General features: G+C 34.8%; 1 protein-coding gene across 1 annotated transcript in view; it reads left to right on the top strand.

Moving 5' to 3' along the window:
- The window catches only part of ATRNL1 (attractin like 1), a gene marked incomplete at its 5' end in the record, with an annotated part of 477,341 nt that overhangs the window by 239,494 nt on the left and 221,272 nt on the right, over window positions 1–16,575 (top strand). The window contains 1 exon segment of the mRNA XM_032694659.1: window positions 15,973–16,051. Within this exon segment, the coding sequence (XP_032550550.1) occupies window positions 15,973–16,051 (79 nt within the window).

Here is a 16,575-nt window from a genome sequence, read left to right as displayed (position 1 = left end):
GGAGCTGTAGTTCTCCAGACCATGATATGAATAGTTAAAACCCCTACCTTATTTAGTTTCATTATCTTTCTCCTGGAAGGTTTCATTGTATCTACTGGTTCAATGACCTTTTCTCTAGAGTAAAAATGCAATCAGTTATGTAAGAGTAGGAACAGGTTACTAACTGTCTTATAGAAAGTTTAGCATCTGTGTTGCTTCACTCAGTGCCTTGAAGACTTTTAACTGTCACACAAATGGAGAAGTGTCTGACTTTTTTTTCCACTTGCTTTGAAGAAGCACAGATCTCATTAGGAAATTTCACAGGCAGCAAATGTGAATGATTATTCTTCTTGCACTGAAGAAATACAGTACCCACAGTTAAAGAAAGTCTGTTCCTGTATTACCCTGACCAGTAAAACACTTAATATGCTAAAGTTTGGAGCCTTTTTCCTTAAACTATAAGTGATAAAAACATTTTTAGTGTTTTCAAGTCTTACGTGAATATATGGGTTTTATATGGTAGGTGCCAGAACATTTTTTGGCATTGCATAATTGTATGAGAAGTAGCTTTATTTTCTGATAACATTATTTATTTTTTTCTTTAGGTCATGTTTTATCATACATAAAAATTGACTGTTCAGTAATTGTTATTTTTTATTATATATGATTTGAGTAAATCCAGAATTGAGAGCCAATAAACACTTGATTTCTTAACATGCTTTTAAATAAAATTTTAACAGTATAACAGAATTTATAATAATACTCATGCATTTCTTGGAAAATTATTTGTATTAATAATCTTAAGCAGGAGTTTTGGTAAGAAATGTGTTTTTAGCTCATAATTAGAAACCAGGCAAGCATGAAATCAGTGCAGATGACAAAGGTTAGCTGTTAATATACTTGTGATAGGAAATGATATGCATCTGCTACTGTCATAACTACTTTTTCAAAACCTGTTTCAAATACATGGTACCAACTACTAACCAATCAGCACTTTCTCTAAGCACACATCCTTATGCTCCCAGAACTATTCCTTCCATTGTCTCTGGCACTTTGGGTGGAACTGGCAACATTGGATTTTATATCTGAATGGAGTACTATACTTTAGTCACTTTTATAACACTTCTCCTTACTATTATGAATTAAAGAATTTTAAATTTTTAATAAGTAGAGCACGCTTAAATAATATGGATAGTTTGATAGTTTGTTTTCTGTGTGCTTTTAGAAATTCCATAAAAATTTATGGTCATTTAGGATCAGGAGTACATTCTTTCTGATAAATCTTTCTGTGAGCAGTATAAGTGAGAGAAAGCAATATTCCAAATATAGCTAGTGTTTATTGCAGGAGGAGATGGGCATTAAGGTAAGGACTAGCATGAACTACAATAGGAATTTCAGCAGATACTGAAGAACCAGGTTTATTAACCCCATATGTATGACTGTGTGCCAAAATCTCTGAACAGTCCCTTCAGTTGTGCTTCCTGCAGTGGGACTGGTGGCTGCATTTCAGGGGGTTGTGTCAGAGCTCTTGAGAGCTGTACAGCTTGAGTCTGCTGTCCTGGGTGTAAATTTACAATGGGAGAATTCCTTCTCCCTACCAGCATTCTTTGCTCTGTATGCCTGGCTTCATGTTTTGTTTTTGTTAAAATGAAGGATGACAAATTAGTGCTAGATTTTGGCATGCTTATCTTCATGAACTCACATATTGATCTCCATAAGAAAGACAAAACAGTATGTCAGGATCAGATCTCATCCACCATGGCTGTGTCCTCGGAAAATGTAGAAGCCTTATAAATCTAAATTAGAATATTTTATGGTAACATGAAAATCAAGTCATCTTAGCAAAATGGATTTTACATTTGGGGCTAGAATAAAATTGATTTTTATTCAGTGAGGCGTTAAACAGTTTTCACCTCACTTAGAAGCAAATAGTTTTTTGACTTCCACTGAGACAAGCATGTCTATACTGTGGTGGACAGTCTTGAGTTAGGTTTCCTTTTTTTAAATGTTTGGTTTGAAATTTTGAATGTACCTTTATGTCTTCCACTCTCTGAATCACACAGAATCTTTGTTATTACTGTAGACTTATTTGATAAATTCATATTTTCTGAGAAGGCAGCCACTGTTATTGGCCTGCAGGCAAAGGAGATTCCCCAGTACCATTGGATCAGTTGCTCTTCAAAACAACGGATGAGTCATTTAATCCACGAGTAAACAGACCTGTATTCCATTATTTTGTTCTTTTTCTTCTTTCTATGTTTTTCCTTTGAGTCATTTGGAGTGCATGTGAGTGTACTAGATCTTGCCGTATTTTGATTTCAACAGACACTGTTCCTCAAAATACGAAACAGTTGCTCAGATATCTGAAGGTGGCCTATGTACTTGCTTGATGTAAAACAGGTGTGGCTTTTTCCTTCTTTCAAGTAGGTCCATTGAAATTTTTGAATACTCACTTCCTTTATGTATCAAATACAGGAAGTGAGAGCTGCTTGTTGTGCCTCCTGAAGTGCTCAATCCCAATTTCTCCTCAGTTCATAATAACTGGAAATAAATTCTGGAATTGCTTAAGTGCAGAGGGTAGTTGTAGGGTGAAGACTTGTATAACAGTAAAAGGATTTGAAAGAATTTTTTCCTCCTAGTCTTTTTTAGAGAGGGAAAAAAGAGAAAATCTTAAATTGCACTCTTCATCATGTCTGATGCTGTAGCCTAGCACTCCAAAAACCATCTTGTCACCACTTCTTCTTTTATAAAATGTCATTGGAACCAAAGCTGCCACTTCTGTGGTAGTATTCACCACAGAGGTCTCTGAAGGTGGCGCCTGAAACACACTTCTCAAGACCCTGAATAAAACATGTATTTTTTTTTTTTTTAAGGCTCAGTGCTTTGTGGGCTCTTACTCTGAGGCAGCTCCTTACAAGGATATGTCTTTTTACAGCTGCATTATATTTTTTATCCTAAGAAACATCATAGTTAATTCATGCTGTGTTTGTTTTGGTTTCCTACATTTTGTACTGTATTTTCTTAAATCCGATTAGTCAGTTGTTTTCTTACACTAAAAGAACATTGGTGCTTGTAGCTATTTTTCTTCTAGACTCCTTAATTCTGGTCACTTTTTTTTGTGAAACTCCAGTCCACCATGCTTTAAACAAAAGAACCAGAACAGGTTTTCATCTGTGATAAATGGACTTGAAATTTTGCTTTTGTCATTTTAATTTGAAAGAGAAGGAATTCAGTTTTCTTATGACATGTACCAGTTAACTTCAGAAGTTTCTTTCCAGGTATAAGTATACAGTGAAGTGAGGTGAAAGCTGATGAAGGAAAATAATAACCAAAAATAAAGGTAGTACAAAATGTTAGTGTTTTCCTTCAGGCAATAATGTCATTGACCATTACAGCAAGTGACAAGCAGCTTTGTCAAGCACGGTGCCAGCCTGTCTCTGCAGACGTGGTCGGTGTGGCATGTTGTGATGTGAGTGACATCAAAAAAATGAGCAATCTGTTTATGGCAGTAGAGAAGTATTCAGGGTCCCTGTGTTCACTTGTAACATATCACAGAAAGAGAGAAAAGAGAGTGCTAGACTCTGTGTTGTGCTGCGATTTTTATAGGTGCTAAAATATTACATCTAATTATTAATTTTGAGAAGAGACATCTGAATTCAAAGGAATTAATCTAATTAACTTTATTTACTGGGATACTAATAAAAAACATTCCAGTAAATTTTCCTGGTACCAAATGAAACATTTTGTGTGGAAGGTTTTGTGGATTTTTTTGATTTATCTCTTGGGATTCAAGGTGGGGATGCTATGTCTTGTCAATAAGAAGCAAAATTATGGAAATTCTTCCGTGGACTCCAAAAGCTGCACTAAGAATAACACAGTAAAAAGCAATTAGGTAATCTATTTAAGTTTTTAATCTGAATTTAATCTGCATATGTGGCCCAATTGTATTCTATGTCATAGTTGGTTCTCTAAGTTTTCTGTGATTTTTTGTGATATTTTAGGAAAACGTGTGAAAGTTTCTAAATTATATTTCTTTTTTAATATATTTTGAGGTTTTTTAATTGAAATTCTAAATATCAGGTTGAGGAGAATTGGGTTTTGTACTCTATCCAGTACGATTACAGAATTTTTTGGTGTTCTTGAATGATGCTTCTTTGGCCTGGACACCTAAAAATTCTCCATCTGTTCTTCAGAAAAATTCCATGTTAAAAGAACTTTAATAAGGAATGTTATGACTTTTTTTACACCTCCCCTTCAACTATATTAGCCTCTTTGGAAAAAGTATTGAAAATGTTACATAATGAAGGGAAATGTTCTTTAGCACTGTGTAAATCTATTGATTATATTTGAGTCTATTATGCTAAACAATGCTGACATGGTGTGTGACTTTCTAAATGCATTTTATGTTTCTGTGATTTATTATCAAAGAAAAACAGCTTCAATAGAGAGTGCAGTGAAAGATAAGAATGAGGGGGAAACATAAAAAAAACCCCTGAGATAATGTGAATCTTTTGGTTTGGAAGGCTGCTGAAATTTGGCATTGGTGACAGTTCTCCTTCCTCAAATTCACTAATCGAGAGTAATTAGAATAAAAGAGTAATTTTTCCCCCATTAAGTGTTAATTCTGAATTAGTAGAAATCAGCAAAACTGTTGCAAAAAAGCAGAAGTGAAAGCACAACCATTTTTAAATAGAAACAATATGTTCAATTTCCGATGGTTCTGGAAACCTACTGCAGAAAATATTGAATTCTATATTTCATGATTTGCCCACAGATTCAATGGTCATAAATTATTTTTATTTTCTTTTTAGATCTGGGTTGGTTTTTTTTACATACAACATCACTTGTTGAGAGAAATATAGAGTATTTCACCCATGAAGGGCAAACCCATAAAATTATATGAAATATGAAAGTCTTTTCCAGGAGTAAAAGAAACATAATCACACTTTATGGATGTGATGTTCTATTTATTCTTTGGAAATTAATTTCAGTTTACGTGAGATTAAACCCCTTTGATTGTAAATCTTTTTTATTTGCTTCTTCAAAGAGGTGAAAGGGAGAACTACTGAGAGTTAAAGTTCACATCTAGAGCTTTATTGCCTAATATATTTCAGAGTCCTTTTACATGGTTCACTTTAGTCTGATATTGTATTGGCAGAATTAAATGGGAATATTGGTCTTCTGGATAGCATCTCGATGTATACTGTATCCATTTTCCCTTTTTAGTTGTATGCAGGCTGTTTGTATAACTGAACATTCATTCATATTTTATTCACTTTTGGTATGGCTTGTGGTATATTTAAGATGAAAACACAACTTTATGTATATATACATGAATTATGTATGTAGGAAAATAGAAATATAAAATATGTATGTGTGCATTTCTATAGTTACTTTTTAATAATTATTTTCTTTAATAAGGTTATTTAATATCCCCCTCTGTTCTCTATAAGATTTTGGTACATGTACTTAATGGAAAAAGATCAATACTTTTTTTCATAGTAATTTTTCCTGTAAATTACAAGTTCACCATTCAAACATTTCTTTCTGCCTTACTTTCCAGAGGATGTTTCATTGCACAGGAAAGACCAATAAACTCAGGTTTTACCCAGACAGTTGTCAGAGATGATTTGAAGCTATTATAGGAGTTTATGACTCAGGAGTGGAAGGATTAAGTTGCTTTTCTGGATTCAATATATATTAATAAATTATTTTACATGAACATAGTAGCTGTTCTTAGTAATAAACCAATATGTATTATATTGATATTTCATTGCCACTGTATACTTTAAAACATAATTTATATAAAATGCAGTTAACATCATTGATGCTTCAGTCTCTCTGTTTTCTGTTATGCATTCAGAGCTTAAATTGGGAAGCTTTATTAATACCATTATTGATGTTTTAGTTTATCATTTTATTTAATTTGCTCGTATTCCTCAACAAAATTATTTTTTTTATGTTTCTAATAGCCATTATAAAGTGCTGCTCTAGAGACTTAGAGCATGCTTTTGGAAGCGTCTTGATTTTTAAGGCTCATTTCCCTTTCATATATTTCTTTTAACTCATGTATAGCAGTCCAAAAGTCCTGGGCTATATCAGCAGCAGTGGTCCTGTGGAAACCAGTCAGAAAGCTCTGTGGCACAGGGGTACTACTTTCCTTTGCCCATGACCATCATTCTGTTTCCTGTGCAGTGTTACAGATCTCCACTGCCAAAACCAGTCTCAAAACAGAAAGGCTGCTCCCATCACAAACATTTACCACAGCCCGTGGGGCACTGAAAGGCAACAAGCATCTTTTACTACAATACATCTTCATTACTTCCTGAACAAGTTACACTTCACATGCAAAAGAACTGGAGAACCTCAGCCTGGGGATCTAAACCTTTGTTTACACTTTATTGTATACACAGGAAACGCATTGTGCTGCTAAGTGTGGGTGCTTGGGTGAATCCATGATTGCCTGCCATGAGTACTGTGCTGCCCCACTGCATACAGGTGTTTTTGGTAGAAGTACTTGAGTAGAGGCAGCTCACAGACTTGTCTTTGATTTTTGTTGTTATTTATTTTACTACTTTTTTAAGTACTAAAATGATCATATTCTAAAAGTCCCATTCTTCTCCCACAATACATACATTATTTTATTATATTTTATTTTTATATGTATCAAATGTATACTCACATATATTTCACACAGGTATACTGGAAATTTTTTTGAGTGGAGTCGAAGTGTACATACATAAATGGTCCAGGCTTCAGTGACGCAAACTTCTTGGATATTTTAGAAAATAGTATAATTGGGATAATTCAGACTTACCTTGTGGAAGTAATACTGAGCTTGGATCACACGTGTCCTTCCTTACTTTTTGGTTGTTGTTTGGCTGGGCAGTTTTTGATGACCTAATGGTTGGTTAATGAGAATTGCTCAAAAAAGAAAATAGTACAAACTGTGCAACAAAATTCAGCTGCAACAGGTTGATGGTATCATCTCATGATCACAGCCAGGTTAGAGTTGTTCAGGAAGTACCTAAAAGCTAGTGCTACCTTTGTGAAGTTGGAATAAATTGTTTGATTTGGTATTTGAGAAGATATATGAGATGATTTCTTAAAAGGGCTTTACTTTTAATATTTTTAAAGATATAGCTGTAACACAGGTCATACGCTATGAGAAATGATGTTTGGGTCAGATACTGCTAGAGAATATAAAATTCCACACCCTCCGGAGTCCTACTGATTCAAAAAATATTATTGCAAGTTCTGAGATTTAGGCACTATCTATCACTTTTAAAAGACATCCCTTAAGAATTTTTGGTCATGTTTGAGTGTGCCATTTGGTGACCAGCATCATGATGCAGCTGTGTGATATCTGTAAAGATCAATGGTCTGAGATTTTAGTAGGTTTCTTTACTTTAACCTAAATTAAAACAGCCCTGTGTTTTCCAGGTAATTTTCTTCATAAGACCAGGGAACGAGCTACTTTCTGAGGAATTCCTGTACAGTCTTCTTGCCATAGTCAATAATAGTCCTCCAACATAGAAATAAATTTTCATCTTCATATCCATCTGCTGTGTGGAAGATGAAATTCTGTAGAAAGATCTGTTATGCTGGTCTGCCAAACTGCTTTCCTTCACAAAAACATCTGGTTCTAATGCACAGAAAATCAGGGATTTATTACACAAGAGTAGGGTTCCCCCTAACTCATTGTCTCGAAAAATACTTTATTTATAAAGCTTGGGATCATCAATGATCAATATCTCATCTGCTGGGGAAAGAGAATGTGTTGTCTTACTTTCTGAACTGAATTTTTACTCAACAGCCCAAGCAGTCTGTCCGTGGCTCCAACTCAGCCTTTCTTCTTCCTTTTATTTTATTCTGAGAAGAGGTACCAGTTACATCTGTTTCCAGACAGAAGTATTCAGTTTGTGTGTGATTCTAAGAGACAGATGCAGTATTTTCCTAAACCAGGAATAGGAAATTCTTTAGATGTGTCCTCCTGTTCTCCTCAGTTAAAGGAACTGTTCCGATTCTGGGTGAAAATCTTCACAAATGTTTGATGTTTCCTTGGGGTTTAGCAAATTGTCTGTAGTGATACTTTTGACAGGTGTTAGGCTGGCCTTGAAGAGCACTGTTTTGAAAAGCAGGTATCTAAAATCATTAAAACCTATTCTTTTGCATTTTCTTTTTTTTTTTTAACTAATAAAACTTTTTCTCACCTTAGAATAACTATATGTTAGTGTTTTCTATAGCTGCAGAGATGTTCATGGCAATTCCTTTGCTGTGTGAACTGCAGAAAAGGGCAAACAGATCAGTTTTGCATATGTTAAAGAAAAATGTTTTCAGTTGACTCTCTGTATATTAAGAGAGAGTTTTAATCCATGAGCTAAGATATTTCCATTACACTCTTGTAATGTTTGTAAATCTTTAACTTAAAACCTTGGTCAGTAATTTTATGAACTGTATCTTTGTGCAGATGCTGTTCCTGGTTAATCAACCGTGACACAGTAAAACAAATCTAACATGGATATCCTTTTACTTGCATTTTTACCAAACATAGTGTTCTGCTTGGAAGACCAGATTAGTAGAAGGCCATATATTTTTCTTTTTAACTATTAAACTGTTTTTTATAAGGTTGGTAGTTGCAGACATGTGAGAAGGGGATTTTAAAGGCAGTTGTGTGACTTTCATGAGATACTTCATGCAAGAATTATTTACAGGAATATATGGATTTTCAGGACTGCATCCAAAAATAACATTTTAATCAGTCATCTGGATAAGAAGAATTATCCATGTAATTAGTTTCAAATGAACTTGAAAGGTGTTGCTTAACTGGTGTGAATTCCATTTGAGGCACAAATAAATAAATACAGATTTGCATTTAAATTATTTTTGGTAATACTTGAAGATTTAAATACCATTGTAGGTAATTTACTTCATATTCAGACATTTCTTTCAATTTGAAATTTGGAAAGCAAGAGCTGAGTGCTTGAACCCTTTGTATGGCTTTTGGATTATAAGGTTCACATTTGAATTAAATTTCCCTTGGATTCTTTTACCTCATAAAGAAACTGCAGGGGAAAAGTTGAAACTCGAGAACTGTTGCTTTGTTAAAACAACAGAGGCAGGAAAAATCTCAGAATAGAACATAGATCCAGGCTGATGGAAAAAGCCCTGCCATATTTAAGGATGTGCAGCAATGAAATATTTGTAGCTGAAGAGGGAAAGATTGGGGCTGTTAGCTGATCATTCCAGAAAGTGGAGTGTGGGAGCCAGTTCATGGAGCTGCTGATGCCAGTAGTATTTCTCCTGAGTAGCAAGAATAAGAGAAGGACATTCCTGAATCACCTTGATGGCAATGCTGGCTTAGTTGGCTGTGCCTTTCCCTGGCTGTGCCAGCCAGCCAGAGCTCTCTTAGACCGGGAATTCAGCACTACTGGCTGATATGTCTTGGCTCTGCAACCAAGACTGGTTTCCCTGACCCCACACAGTGCATTACCATGAACTGGAAGATGCACATCCTACTTCTTTGCTAGCCAAGACTACTTTCCTCTAAGTCTTTACACAATTTATAATTATAACACTTAAGTCCCAGAATCGTTCGGAATTGCTAATCACTGAAACAGTCCTACTTACAATGATGTTTATAAAACTTTGTGATTTAGAGCAATTTAATTAATCATTAAAAAAAATTTTTAAAAAATTTGTACTGCTGTCATATGTATCAGACTCCTAATATTATGTTTACAGTGCTTTGTGTTCAGATAATCCTGTTGAAATCTTTGGAGCTGCTTGCCATGTGTATAGTAGTTAACACAAGGATGGCTGAACCCAGCACATCATAATGATAAACACAATGTTCTTGTCAAATACAATGAGAAAAATCAATTGCTGTGACAATAATTGCTATTTAAAGTCATAGTGTTAGAAAAATAATTGTTCAATTATTTTTTTTTTTTAGCATTGTGCTTGCTTTATAACGTATCAATTAAAATGTTCTGTATTTGCCAATAAAAAGATAGTAAATAATGTGTCAGGAAAGCAGTTCTTAGAAAAACAGTTAATGTGATCTGTTAGAAAACTTTTGCAGTATTAATTTAAAAACATTAATGTAGGTATGAGACTTTTTTCTTTGCATGTGTCTACATTAAAAAGATTTATCATGTTTGTTTTATTGAATATAATTAATTGTTGCTCATGTTTAAAAATACCATATTTTGAAGGAGAAACATTAATACAGTGTAGGGCCACTGTTTAGATTGCTGATTAAGGAACTGTACATTTTTGTGCTCTTGTCAAATAAAGTGATGTCAGTGGGCAAGAGGTTTGTGGTTCCAGAGGCATATTTAACTATTGTGTCTGCACAGCAAGATTCAAGTAATGAAGCAATAGTTGCCTTGATGGCCAAACTCCTGTCTTCATAAAAAGACTTGAAGCTTTTAAAATATGTCTAAATATACACATATGGGCAGTAAATGAGTCTGTTATGCACCTAAATAACTTTTGTGAAAGTAATTTTGAGTGCTTATGTTTCTGTTAGTGAGCAGCGTGGACAAACAGAAGATCACCTGTTGAGTAAAATGGTGCTGAGGACCTGACACCCACACAGTGCATCATGTGGGGGTTTTTTGCTTTTTTTTTTATTTATTTTTTTTATTTGGCATTGAACTACCTCTAGTTTAGCTTCATGGACTGAAAGCTCATGGGTCTGGAGTGCACACTGCATATCTTCCAGTTGAGCTTCTGCATCATGTCTGCATCACCAAGATAGTCTGACAGGGCAGTCAGGGGTTTGTTTAAAAGTCCACTCCAGATCCATGCTAAACCAGCAATGCAGGCACTCCCCTACAAAAGGACATGTCTGTCACACATTTGAGCATGGTGACAGTTAAACAGCTGGTAGAATAATCTTGACAAACTGCTGGCCCAAATATGCTGCTCCCAGGGTGTGGGCATAGCTTAGGGATGCTGCCTCACACTCAACTGTGTGCTGATGCTGTGTCTTGTCCTCTGTCATGAGATGAGTAAACATGATGGGTGCTTAAAGTAGAGTCTTTCATATTTTTTTATTTTTGTTTAGAGTATACTAGACTGAAGGTAAAGTTTGAAAAAGAGTTTGCTTTTATTCAATGTGGAAATTTATATTGAACTATTATGCAAATGAGTGGCTTAAGTAAAATCATAGGAACGACAATCATTCTTACATGAATGTTTACATACTTTTTTCCCTTAGATTTTAATTTCTCTTTGCGTGTTAAATAATAAGAGAATGAGACAAGAAATAGCAAAGGATGGCAGATTTTGTTTTGTTCTGTTTACCTCCCGTTTACAATATTGGTCCCTAAAATATTTATATTTAGTTCAGAAAATAGCTCCTTTTACATCACTGCAAAAGTACGTAAATTATTTCACTTCAACACAATTGCGATTTTCATACAATAAGTAACTTATAGGCATTAATATATAATGAAAATATGGAATTCTATAGTGTATTTATAATGCATTCATAGAGCTTAAGGCACAAATGCGTCATTAATTCATCTAGTCTGAACATGCTGACCATTACATTTCACAGCTTTTCCCCTCTATTTATTCTTGTAATTTGAGTTTCTTTAAAGACCCACAGATTTTATTTAGATTTGCACATACCAAGCAGCAACATATCCTCTAATTTCCTTTACAGTTTTCAGTTTGCCTCCTAAACACACAGACAGAAACTCATTTCTCGGCTATGGAAAACACTGTCCTCTCCTCAGCCAGTTCTGTGAACAGCATTAAATATGCCTAAATGTCACCTCTGTAAGTTAAAAACTTACTCTCTACCTTGGAAAAATAGTTATGTAGACAGTAATTATTCCTTGCAGTTTTCTTTTCTGTGTTCTATTAAATCAGCATTTCTCATTTTGTACTACCCAGAGCCATTCTGGAAAGAGCATCTGCCTAGTCTAGACCTCCCTGCTAGGCCCTGTTGGACTCTTGCAGCCCTTCCTTGGCCACTTTCCTCTGCTGTATTGGGCATATAACATGTTCAAGGCATCTTCCTCTTCAGTTCATCTGTTCTCTAATTGCTTATTGTCTCCAAACTAATACTAAGATGATAACTTTCATTCAGCCTGTAATACAGGCCACCAGTGATAAGTTTCTCATTTTCAAACATGCTTTTTTAGTGTTTCCTTCTATTTTCTTGCAGATGGTTTGAAGGGGGAACTGTGCAAGGCTATGTCATTATCTTCCGGGGGGTTCATTTCTTTGTTCTAGAGACTACAAAATCCTGATAATGCTTGGGCTGCTGTGATTTTAAGTGTTTCTTAGCATGACGGCTCTCTTACTGGAAGATTTACATTGATAAATGCAGAAAGTCATTCACTCTGTACTCTGAATCAGCATTTCATAAACCATCTGCATTGCAAAGGCATTTATACATATCTGGATATCACTGAGAGTCTCTACTAGAGAGTCAGAAATGGTGGACAAAATCTATGACCATTTAATTTTTTTATTCTCTATTTACCATTGATCCATTTTCTATATCTTAAATTATCTAGTCATTGCAGCATAGTAAAGTCTTCTCTTTTTTCAGTATATGTTTACATTATTTTAGGATACAGAAACATTTATGTGCTGCATAAAGGAGAGTCTTGGTATTTTCTCCCCATGGAAACTCATACACACTGTAGGCAATTTGCCACTTGATCTTTTTGAAAAGTGAAATGATTAGGTTTAAGTCACTGTTAGTAAAAGATTTTCTCCAACCTTTGAATATTTATTGTGATTCTTCTCTTGATTCTCACCATGTTTTCCAATCTCCTTTAAAAAATACAAATACCAGAACTTTAAGAACAAATCTGATAGTATCTGTTGTGACAATACCTTGTAGAGTGATAAACTCATCTCCCAAGTCTGCTAACTACTGTGCACCTGAGAAAGGTTGTTTTAACCCTTTTTGTTTCACATCCCAGTAGTAATTCGTACTGAGTTGGTTATTCACACTGGTCTCTAAATTGTTTTGGGAATTGCTTCATTCCAAGAGGAAAGTAAATAATTTGCAATGTAAATGAGGCCTGGATTCCTTGTTCTCCTAAGTATAACTTAGCAGTGATTGTGTATAAAAGAAAATAACTAAAAAAATGAACATTGTACAATCTCTTTATCCTCTGTGCCATTAACCATTATTAACCATTTTCTTTTCAGTCTTTGGGTCATGCATAGACCTCTCAGCTCTAATATATTTGTCCTATCAAATTGAGTGCACCTGATACTCTGGGAACCTTGCAAGTGCATCTGGAAATTTCCTTTTCTGGTGTTGGTCCCCTTCTAAAAATTCCTATTTTAGCCAATTTTTAATTCATTTATTTTGCACTGCACTTTATTTTATTTTTATCTGTGTCACAAGAAGGATCTAAGAAATATAATGGGGAATTGGAGAGCATCCATCTATACTACTCTTGCCATTACATTTTTTGTGATGTTAATGCCTTCATCATGGCTCACTTCAACTCCCTGTTGTTTTAAAGCTGTAAAGGACTTATTTCTACTACCATCTCATTCCCCAGCCATGTTGACTGTATTCCTTTATACCTTTTAAGTTAGCTTAGTTTTTTTTGAGATGAGGCAATGGTTGCTTCAAGATACAGACATACTATAGATTTATGCACTGGCATCACAAGGCTTTCTGGTTTGTTCTTTATTCCTTTTCTCATCTCTTTTAACATCCTATTTTCTGTTTTGACTGCCACTAAACATTCAGTTGATATGTTCAAAGAACTATCTGCAATGACTTCAAGACCATTTTCTTGAGTGGTAATTGCTAATTTAGAGCCTATCATTGTGTATTTGTAGCTAGTTGTTGATTTTTTTTTCTTGAGCACATTGCCTTCAGTTCATTGGCACTGAATTTCATTCTCTTATTTTATTGCCAAGTCACTTGATATTGTGAGATCCTTTGCAGTCAGCTTTAATTTTTATTGCCCTGAATAAACCAAAGCTATTATCTCACCACAGCCTGGAATCAGGTTAGTTTGACAAAATCTATTTTCCATGTCTTTTTTCTCTTCATTAACATGAATTTTGATTTTTTTTTTCCTTCTGACTATTTAATTTAAAAAAAAAAAGAAAAACAACAAAAAAACTCTTAGAAGAAAGTAAAACATTTACTTGCAGGGAAGAGATTATACAAAAGCCACATTATCAATGCTGTAATTTCCAATGATTCATAGTATTTTATGATTGTGTCTTTGAGACACTCATCTCTGATTTTGATGTTGCATATAAACTAATTGATGTTTTGACTGATTATAAGAAAATTCAGCGTGTGGCCCAGATCCATTGATGTATAAAGCCCAGAATCAATTTGTCTGAACTCTTTCAGCCACAACCATGAATATTTTTTATTCTACTAACTGCAAGAAATTAATAAATGTGTAGGGCAGAATTTTCTAAGGGTAGAGATCCAGTTCCTAGTCATAATAAAGCAGTCACACAGTGCAAGGAACATTTTGTTTCTCCTGTCCAACTGTCTTGAATGTATTAACCTTTTCCAAAATGCAGGAGCACTGAGTTCATAATTTCAGAGTCGCTGTTGTTTCCCTAGTTAGTGGGTTTTGGAAGGGTCGTGGAGGAGGAAAAGAGTAAGGTAAAGTGACCTACCCTTACTTCATGCTCAGAATCCTAGTTTGTAGCATCATGTCAGTATACTGATGTTGCTCCTAAGCATCTGTTGCAGTTACTACCTACACAGTACAGTATATAGTACAACTTTCTACAACTTTTCTTTAAAAACACTTCTGGGAAATAATATTTGTAAGTAGTACTTGATTTAAAAAGCTTAAAAGATGTTGCTACAGAACTGGATTTATTCTAGTGGTCAGTGGAGTTTTTTTTGTTCTGGACACCAAATACAAATTCACAGTCAACTTGTACTTGTTTTCAAAGGGGACTGGAGAGAGGGAGACATTGCTGTTATTTTGCACTTATGCACAGTACTCCTGTGAACTGTGCTACTTCAGGAAATCTTGGTCTTTCCCATATTAAAGAGTAAATTTTGAAGCTTTTTGCAGAACAAAAAAGTTGTGGATGCCTAGCATGATTCAATAGTTAAAGGGTTGTATTAATTGAAACCAGCATGTACAGCAGAGGTGCCAACATGACTGAAAGTTCTTCACACAACTATTAAATCCAGATAATTTTATAAAAGAAGCTGTCTAAAAAGTTAAAAGATCATCTGAGTGCTTAAATTCGGTATCAACTTTAGAAGCCTTTTGTCAGTATCCAGAAATTCACTAAAAGAGATTGAATTCAGTGATCTTTATACCAAAATACTTTATGGGTTAAATGTTACAATACAAAAACATTGAAGCCAGGGGAAGGCATATGCTCTGATTGTGAATTGCAGGTGTTTAATATTTTTTTTTTTTTTTTAACTTCTTCTGTTGTGTCTTTGGGGCTGTAATGTGGTGATGTCCTTGGAGATGTTTTCCCTGGGCAATTAGCCATAGAAATTCTCAATATGATAAAACAGGCCTATTTTCATGTGCAAACCCAGTTCCTCAAACTATTCATATTCCCTACATAGCTATTGTTCCTGCATCTCAGGAAATTATTCAGAATATACAAAGTGAGAGAAATATAAATTGGTATAATTTTTTACTATGCTTCATCCTCTTTTCCCATCTACTAAATGTGGAATTTGCATTGCATGTTTGTTGAGACTGTTGTGGGTATGTGTTCAGTTGTAATGGAGCTTATACCCTGCTCATGGAGACACTAATAACATTTCCAGGAGACAACTACAGCATTAGAGTTGTGCATTTGCTTTTGACTTTGAACATGGGTGGTTGACTTCGTCATCCTGGTAGTTTAGCGTTCCTCTGCTTATTTGTTTTGGGGGTTTTTTTCCCGTGCTTAAATGTTTCCCATGCTTTTTGTTACCTTTGATACCATAAAACGTAAGCTTTTTCACACCATTATGTTACAATTATTTTTTTTCTTTTGTAATTGCAGTTGTTTCTTATCCTTACTGCTGGTAGCTGCTGTCGTTTGGAAAATCAAACAAACCTGTTGGGCTTCTCGACGGAGAGAGGTATCACAAACTTTATTGTAGTAGCTTTATCTTTCAGAATAAATTGAGAAATTTGATGAACTATCACACCTCCACTTTCTCCTGTATATGCAATTTCAATATCCTTTTTATACCCTTGACTTTTTATACTGAAGAAGAAAACTTTGTTTCTTTCATCTGTCAAGAATTAGATAAATTGCAGCACTAGGCTGCAGAAAGCTAAATTTTCTTTTTGGTGGCGTATTTAGAATGGAATAGAATATTTCAGTTGAAAGGGAGCTACAAGGATAATCCAACCTGACCACTTCAGAGCTGACCAAAGATTAAAGCATGGGCGTTGTCCAAATAACAATATCTTTAACACTGACAGGCTTGGGGCACTGACTACCTCTCTAAGAAGCCTGTTCCAGTGTTTGACCATTGCTGTGTAAATAGATGTTTCTTAATGTCCAGTTAAATGCACCTTTGAAGCATTCTCATGCATCCTGTCTCTGGATCCCAAGGAGAAGAGATCAGCAGCTCCCTCTCCCTGTCCCCTCATCAGG

Source organism: Chiroxiphia lanceolata, chromosome 8 (genome assembly GCF_009829145.1).
Source record: "Chiroxiphia lanceolata isolate bChiLan1 chromosome 8, bChiLan1.pri, whole genome shotgun sequence".
In the NCBI taxonomy this organism is placed as follows: Eukaryota; Metazoa; Chordata; class Aves; order Passeriformes; family Pipridae; genus Chiroxiphia; species Chiroxiphia lanceolata.
The sequence above is the reverse complement of the archived record's forward strand: the minus strand, read 5'-3'. Positions and strand labels throughout refer to the sequence as shown.